Source organism: Varanus komodoensis, unplaced genomic scaffold (genome assembly GCF_004798865.1).
Source record: "Varanus komodoensis strain SLA01 unplaced genomic scaffold, ASM479886v1 scaffold55, whole genome shotgun sequence".
NCBI lineage: Eukaryota > Metazoa > Chordata > Lepidosauria > Squamata > Varanidae > Varanus > Varanus komodoensis.
This window is the reverse complement of record NW_025336157.1, coordinates 1,552,569-1,560,952: the sequence shown is the minus strand read 5'-3', so window position 1 is coordinate 1,560,952 and position 8,384 is coordinate 1,552,569. Positions and strand designations below refer to the sequence as shown.

General features: G+C 50.3%; 1 protein-coding gene across 1 annotated transcript in view; it reads left to right on the top strand.

Moving 5' to 3' along the window:
• Window positions 1-6,844, top strand: part of POLA2 (DNA polymerase alpha 2, accessory subunit) — a 17,189-nt gene extending 10,345 nt beyond the window's left edge. Inside the window, exons 14-18 of the mRNA XM_044448821.1 lie at window positions 996-1,104; window positions 3,512-3,618; window positions 5,835-5,894; window positions 6,042-6,168; window positions 6,443-6,844. Coding sequence (XP_044304756.1) covers window positions 996-1,104; window positions 3,512-3,618; window positions 5,835-5,894; window positions 6,042-6,168; window positions 6,443-6,589 — 550 coding nt within the window. The 3' untranslated portion in view covers window positions 6,590-6,844. The remainder of the gene's footprint in view (window positions 1-995; window positions 1,105-3,511; window positions 3,619-5,834; window positions 5,895-6,041; window positions 6,169-6,442) is intronic.
• The last annotated feature ends 1,540 nt before the right edge of the window (window positions 6,845-8,384 follow it).

Below are 8,384 nucleotides of genomic sequence, written 5' to 3'. Positions count from 1 at the left end.
TCCCTCCCCCTCCACGCCGCTCTTCCGATCTTGTCGCTCTCCCCCCCCCCCCAAGATTGCAGTCCTCATGATTCTGAGTAAGGATCTGGTTTAAATAGGAACTTCTGCAGCTCCACTTGGTGTGGAAAGTTGACACTCGGCTGCAAGTTTGAGCTCCGTATTTGAGGACAGGAATTCTCAGATGGGCCTAGTCTCTGAATTGGCATTCGTGTTTTCCCCACAAGCGACAGAACAAAGGACAAAACCGGCCTTCTTTCGGCGCCGTTCCCCTCCCTTTCCAGCTCGTTCCATCCTCTGTCAAGCACTGGCGTCGGATCACTGCCTGTCCTCACACTGTTTTAAGTGTTTTCCCCAACCTTTTTCTCATTTAGAGACACAATTAAGATTGTACTTGGAACTCTAAGCGGTCATTGACTAAAAAAAAGTCTCTTCCTACCTCTTTGTCCTCCTGGGATGATTTTATTATCCAAATGCTTCTCTCTGTCGTGGGATCTAGAGGAAATCAATGGAAAAACCCTTTGGTTTATGTAACACATTTAAATGCAATTAAATATTTAAATATCATTATATAACTCAGGAAAGTGTTATGTATTTGATTGATTCCATGAACAGATTTGCATCTCAAGTCTGCCGTGGCTTAAAATTCAGAAATTTAACCACCACCAGAAAGATCAGGCAAAGAGGGAGTTTAAACGTGGTACATTTACCAAACCGGCCAACTTCCAGACTACAGCACAAATTATCTGGGATTTACTGATTTTTGTTATCTGTATTCCTCCATTTTCATACAAAGTGGACATAAGCTTTCTCTTCCCCCTGCTGGTTTCTTGCTAGATAGGCAGAGCATAACCATGAGGACTAGCAGCCTGTGAGAGCGTCATTTCTCTGATTGAGAAATTCTGAACTGCTCTCCTAACCCCGTTTCATTCCTGCCTTGCCTTTGATGCTCACCTCTTGGCAAATGTCTTCCCCCCCCCCCCCCCACTGTATGCCAGCTCCGGCTCCTACCTGGTTGTCATCCCGTCCCTGAGAGACGCCCACCACCTCTGCATTTACCCCCAGCCACCTTTTGGCTGCTACGAGCTGTCGAAAGAAGACAAGCAGGTACTTCTCGCTGTTCAAAGAAACCACCCTTGTGGTAAGGTATTCTGGGGAGCCTCGGACCGTGTGGGACCCCGCGGACTGCCAAGCTGCTGCAAACTTTCAGTGCCTTTTGGGCCGAAAATGGGGGGCACGAGCCAAATCGAGCCAAGCCCCTTCTGGAAGCCTGGCTTTCCCCGGCCTCATGTTAGAGCGGGGTGGAAGTGCACTGTCCCCTCTGCCTGCAGATGATAGGACTTGTAGTTCAACACGCCTGGAGGGTCCCATGTCAGAACAGGTCTCAGTAGGGCGGAAAGGAGATCCCTGGGGTCTCAGCATCCAGCATTCCTGGCTTCGGACCTTGCTGATGAGCCCTTCGGGAAGCCGAGGTCCCCAAACACCAGGCGGCTGGGTATCCTAGTGATTAGAGTGCGGACTGGGGCTCAGAAGACCCGGGTTTGAGTCCCCATCGCCATGGAGCTTACTGGCTGACGTTAAGCCAGTCGCTGACTCCCAGCCTGGCCTACCACACAGGGTTGTTGTGAGGATGGAAAGGGAAGGGGAAGGTTCCTGGAACCTTCCTTGGGGCCCTTGCAAGGCCAGGAATGATAGGATATTTCTCTTCTGAACACCCCTGCAGTGTAGGGTATGTGTCCCATTCATCTTTTCCCAGCTGCTTCCTTGCAGAGGTTTTGGACTATTAACTCCCAGTATTCTTGCCTGCTAGCTGGGGATTATGGGCGCTGAACGCCAGAAACATCTGGCAAACACGGAGGTGGAGACGGCTGCCTTCTGTCTTGGCACAACAGATTTTAGGGATGTTCGAAGGAGCACCTAAGGGGCTGACGGCCCCTTACTCTACACACACAGAGCGGAAATTCTCCCACTGCAGAATTTATGACAGAAGCAGCAAAACCGTCCAGGGATTCCCATCGGGGGGGGGGGGGCACACGCCTTAATTTTTAAGCACCGTCTTTGCACGAATGCTTTTTCCAATCAAAGTTCGGAGACTCCTGCAGCAGCAGAAGGCAGGGATGTGGCCCCCAGGGGCTTCCACTGGTGGGAAATCGGCCCCTGATCCCCGAAATTAGCCTGGCCTGACCTCCCCAAAGACTGCAGCTCTCGCCCACGGGCAGCTTTCCTTCGGGAACTGACTCTTCCCGCTTCCTAAAAGGAATCCCAGCGCTCCGTTGGTCTGGGGGAGAGAAGAGAGACTCCGTGTCGTGCTAGGAAACGCCCTACTGAGCTCGGCAGAGATTACTTCTTGGAAGCCGTTTCAGTTTGGCAAGAGCTGGACTCGGCTTTACCCTTCCGGGTTTTTCGCAGCAGGCCCGTGGGGCCTTCCTGCTGCAAAGTCACTTTCTCAGGTGAAGAAAGCCGGAAGACGCGTGCGGCTCCTTGCAGGAAGTCTGCGTCATGTATCCTGCATCGAGTGGGGACTTCCCTTGAGCCGCTGACGAGGACACGAGTGCAGCCCTCGCTTGCACAAGCTCGGCTGCACGTTGTGTGTGTATCGTTTCTGCGGAATGCCCTAGGGAGGAGTCACTGGTCAGTTCCTCCCGAACCGGTTTCCCTGAAATTTCCCACTGAAAGCAGAATTGGCCTGTGAGCCTTCCATGAATTATCCTTTCCTCATGATTCTTTACATGCGTTCTTGTAAACAAGTGGATAAAGATTCGGGCAACGTGGTGTAGTGGTTAGAGCAGCCATCTCCAAATCGGAGCTGTCCAAACTTAGAATTGCCTTCTCCAATCTTTTTTTTTCCACCTATGTTGAGCAAGATGGCTGGAGATCATGGGAGCAGTTGCAAAGGTTGACCTGGAGCATTTGCTTTGAACCCAGAGAGAGCTCTGCTTTAAATCCTTACCTCTCCAAGAACCTTTGGTGGCTTGATTGTATTTTAAAGCTTGGCTTATTATTTTTGTGAAAGATTTGGCCTGCCGCTAGTCCTCATGGACGCCAAGGTGGGAGGCCACTAGGGAGGCAAGTAAGATGAGCCAGACTCAAAGATAAATCTGATAAAAGAGTTAAAAAAGAATCTGTTGTCAAGCCATTTAGTTTGGAGTAAAGTGTGACTGAATCAGTGTACCCAACGGAAATTGCCTGGGAGAACAGAAAATATTTTGGTCTCATGCTAAAATATTGTAATTTCAGCATTAGTCATTGCTCTGCTGGGAAAGTAAATCGGGTGCCCTCACGCAGAAGGCCCTCCAGGAAGCAAGTTTTGGCAACCATTCAAGGTGTTTATCCCGGGCCTGTGAATCGGCTCTCTCCCGGCTTCAAGCTGCAGACTCTGCAAAGCTGTTGAGCTGGTTTGAGAGGCCTTCCCCTCGTGACTGAAGCGCTTGAGATAAATATCTGCTCCATTGAGCCCGTTTTGGGGCTGCTCCGGAAGCTCCCAATCCCCCACCCGTTCCCTTTCTAATTCCAGAGGGTGCTGTTTGTGTCGGACCCCTGCAGCTTGGACATCAACGGGGTGGTTTTCGGCTTGACCTCTGCAGACCTGCTCTTCCACATGGGTGCCGAAGAAATCAGCAGGTATGTTACGAAAGCACCCGCCGTCGAGGGGCTGGGGGGAGTCCCTCTCGCCTCTCCCACCCCACAGAAGCTGGCGTCATGGGGGGTCCCATGACTGTGTGCTGGATGCTGACTTCCTGGTGATCGAGGTTGTGGCGCAAGCATTGCACAATCCCACTCGCTTTGCTTTTATCTCCTGCTAATCTCTAGATGGCAGACTGCATAAAACGGAGAATAGAATTTGTGTTGCAAAAGCAGAAACTGGGGATTGGGCAGGGGGAGCCCATGAAGAGCTAATGACTCACGCCTGACTCACGATCCCAAAGCGACAGTTTTTCACGGGAGGTAAATGTTCCCAGGGCTTTCCTGACGACAAGACAAACCCATTTCAACCCACTGCTGACTTTTGAGGCAGTCCGAAATTAGTCCTATTAGTCCTATTATTATTATCATTATTATCCCATTACTATTTTATTTATATTTCTAAACTGCCCAATAGCCAGAGCTCCCTGGGCAGCTTACAAAGGTCAAAACCTTAAAAAGACACTATAATGCAGAATATTAAAAAATGTATCCCAAACCAAAATAAAAGCATCAACAGGTTTTTATATATTGTTATCAGCTGGTATCAAAGGCCGAGGAATAGGGGAAAGTCTGAACTTGGCACCAAAATGTGGCAATGTTAGCCCCAGGTGAATTTCACAGCAGAGAAGGGTGAAGTACATTTGGGGGCTACCACCAAAAAGACCCTCTTCCTTCTTGCTGCTCGTTGACGCTCCCTCAAAGGGGAGGCCCTGGGCGGATCTTTTACGGATAGGCGCAGACTGGGAGAAGCTTTGGTCCCAACCTGGTCCTTTGCATTGTAAGCGCTTTGGGGCAAAGCACACGTTCTCTACCTTGTTGCTTCCGCAACCCTCAGATTTCTGCCCCGCATCACAGTAATCCAAATTCGACAACTCATGCTCCTTATGAAATGGGACATTTTTGGTATTGTACAAAATTTTCCCCCTTGTAAAGATGGGCAAGGAATTCTCAGCCCAATCACTGGAAAGGTTAGCCCAAGGTTCCTCTTGCTTGTGAAGCTTTGCCAAGTATCACACCCCCTGCACATGTTCAAAGAGATCTTTCACAGCCTTGAGGACTAGAATCTCAAGGTTTATTTTAATGGAAGAGGAGGATTCTTAGAACTTGGATTCTGGAACCGGTAGCATGCCAGCGTTTTTGCGCTACACTTACAAGCCTACATCTCTTGGGTGAAGCCCTTTGGCACACACAAAAAAAGTGGGAACTGCAGTGAAATGTTGCGGTGCAGCCTTGCTCGCGCTTCTTCAGACCTCCAGATTGTGTCGTTGTCCAGGCTGCTATAAATGGTAAGCAGTGTGAGCCGTTCCACATCCAGACTCAGTTTTCCATTTCCCCCCCGACTGATGCTCAGTATTCGGTGGGATCGGAGAGTTTTCGGTCCACGGGGTGCTGCTGCTTGTCATGGGGACCGTTGACCCCACGGATTTGAAAGGGTTTGTCTGCACGTCTGCAAATCGGCTCCAGCATGAAGGCACCTCTTGAAAAAGAAGGGAAAGGACCGTGCACGGCATCCCTTCCGAAGAACTCTGGGAAGGAAACGGCCTGTGATTTGGGGTCTTTGAGGCCAGCTGGTGCAAGCGGCTCGTGGCCTGTCACAAAACAATTAAGCTCGTTTCGGGTCTCGACAGGGATGCGTCACGTCCTCCGCCTTCCTCAGACACATCTGTCACTCCTTTCCTCTTTCACGGAGAGGCGGCTCCGCTTTGCCAGCCGCGGTCGTCACCTTTCCCCTCTCGCCGCAGGCAAAGGCTTTCACAGCTGCCCTTCCCTGCCCAGTTTCTTCCAACGGAGGGGCCGCTCTCCATCACCCTTCCCGTATCTGGAGCCTCCAGATGTGTGGGACTGCGAATCCCATCATCCCCAGCTGTGGCCTGACACATTTAATCCTTACGTTGGTGGGCCAGTTCTGGACTGCCATTCTTGCCTCTCCTGCCTTCTAATTTCATTTGTACAACGACCCTTTGAGGTAGGCCTGGAGGAAACCTGCTGGACTAACACGCCTGGGAAGAAAAGTGCAGGGGATGCGGCTTGCCCATTCCTCGTAAATTTAATTAATTAATCCTGTTTTAATTGATAAATGCCTTATGCGTTTTTCTAGTGGCTTTAATTATTCCCTTCAATTCCCCTCCTCCCCTTGGTATCTCTCCACCCAGTTCTTCCAGCGTCTTAGACCGCTTTTCCCGAATTCTCAAGCACATCTTGACCCAGAGGAGGTAAGCCGGTTGCTTAGGGCAGGGGAAGGGGCCACGCGGATGCCGACGTGCTCATTCGCACCTGTGCCTGCACTCTCCGAAAAGTCTTCACCAGGTGCGATTCATAGCCATGTTTCTTTTCCTCCCCTCGCCCCCAATTCTGAGTAGCTACTACCCGTTGTACCCTCCTGCAGAAGAGATGAACATTGATTTTGAACATTTCTACCAGTACACGCTACTCCCGGTCACGCCGGATATCTTGATCACGCCGTCGGACCTGAAATATTTCATCAAGGTGTGTGTGGACTGCGGGGGGGCGGAGGGTGAAGCTGCTTTGGAGCTGGCATGGGTTGTACACCCGAGCTGCATCCGCCCCCCACTGTGAATCAAGCCTCCATGTTTAGAGGCACTCTACCTCTGTGGGCTGGCATCCTGGCAAACCGATTAACTCTCTCGCCAGAGGCAGCTGCCTGTTGTGCGCTCCCCTCTGACAAAGCCGCAGTGTGTTGTTCACACGCTGCTGTTTTGTTCCTGCTTTTGGCGTGCTCAGCTTTTGTGCTTTTCTGTAGGACGTCCTTGGCTGTGTTTGTATCAACCCCGGCCGGCTAACCAAAGGCCAGGTAGGAGGCACCTACGGCCGTCTCTGCGTCCAGCGGAAGGTTTCCGACGGTGAGCGGAAAAGCCCCTGCGTCACTGCTGAGGTGGTCAAGATCTGAGCTGGAGCCCAGCCCCGGGCCGAATCACACCCTGGGGCTGGAGTGGGGAGGAATCCGCCCCAGTCTTTCCGGCTGCGGCTGTTTGGCATCTCGCCGTCCTCCTGGGCAGTCAGGACTGCTGGACACGCTTCTCCAAACATCTCTTGCAATTTGGGTGTGGGAGAAATGCATTTGCCGGTGTTAACGTTCTCATGGCAGCACACTTTGGTAAATAAAAAACCCCTTTGCTGCATCTTCATTCTTCTCTTAATCATTTTTGTGGGGTGGAGTAATCCCCCATCACTCCCAAGTTTTTAGTCTTCATGGGTTAAGAGATTCAAACGTGCATCTTCTGTTAATTGCATTGCACATAATTCTAATGATTAAATAAGTCTGCACAGTCCTGATTCGAGTACTATCGACAGTATTATTTGAAATTCCTGTGGAATCATTGCAATGAAGATACTGCGAACGCACAGGAGATCAGGTGTGGAAAGCTAAAACGTGCTTCCTTTTCCCTGAGGCAGCCTTGAAACCGGATCTGGCAGTGCGTGGGCTCCTGAGCAGCAAGATGCAATGATGGGCTCCCATTTGAATTGACTGGACAAGCTTATAGAGGAGAAGGCTCTCCATGGTACTAGTCCTCATGGCAATATACTACCTCCAGTCCCAGAGGCAGTACACCAATGCGTGGTTGCTGGCGAACATGGGTGAAAGGGTGCTGTTCCCCTCACGTCCTACTTGTCGGTTTCCTCGATAGCTGGTTGGTCTCGGTGTGGACGGAACGGGGACTGGATGGACATGGCCTGATCCTGCGGAGCTTTTCTCAAATTCTTAAAGTCACAATCCGGTGCACGGCTAGGCCAGAAAAATGCATATAAATCCTGGGAATGATGGGAATTGTAGGGACTTTTTTCTGCTCAAATGGGCATCGGGATTGTTATAAAGAATGGCACTGGGGTGCCTTAAGGAGGACGCGGCGTATCATGCTTCCTGCACATCTGTGCCGCGCCCAGCCCCTCTTCTTCCTTCCAGATGTTTTGCTGGGAACCGCAGGAAGGAATCGCCGCGCCCTTGCCCACACACGGGCTCCTGTGCAAGTTGATCTAAATTCCCCGCCCCGATGTTCAGCAAAGGGCCCACAAGGGTCAGGTTCTGCTGTCCAAGGGCCCCGAACCCCGCGTTGGCTGCCTCGCTCTGCTCAGCCATGGAACAAGTCTGTCTGTAGTTTTGTCCCCATATCCATGGGGCCAGAGAGAGCGAGATGCATGAGAAAGGCAAGATTTTCTCTGCTCGCTCGCTTGCAGAATCTAATTAGCATTCAAGGTCAAACTCTCCAGGCTGGAGAAAGCAGATGTCTAGGTTTTATTTTGTTTTTCCTTTAAACAAAGAACTACAGTTTGTGTTTTCTTCCTCGGGGAGAAAGAGACGGGTATTATCTGTGTTTATGTGTACGTTTCTGAATTATAATTATTATTAAATGCCTCAAAATGAGTCCTGTTGGCATTGCACAGACTAATTAAAAAGATGATACAATAATGTACCAATAAATCATGAAAACTCAGTACAGAATAAATCCCCAAATGGAGCATAGAAAAGTACAATATGGATTACAGAAGGTAATTTGTGGAATTGAAAGTCATTCTTTTTTAAATCTCTAGAGATCTTTTTGGGAGGGGAGTGAAGGTTCGTCTATTAACAAACCAGTTGCTTCTCTTTTAAAAACTAGAATGTTTTTCTCCTTCAGCCAAGGCTTCAGCAATTGCACCCTCTAAGGAAAGTAGGAGGGTGAGTGCCCAGCTCTGGCCAGGTTCAC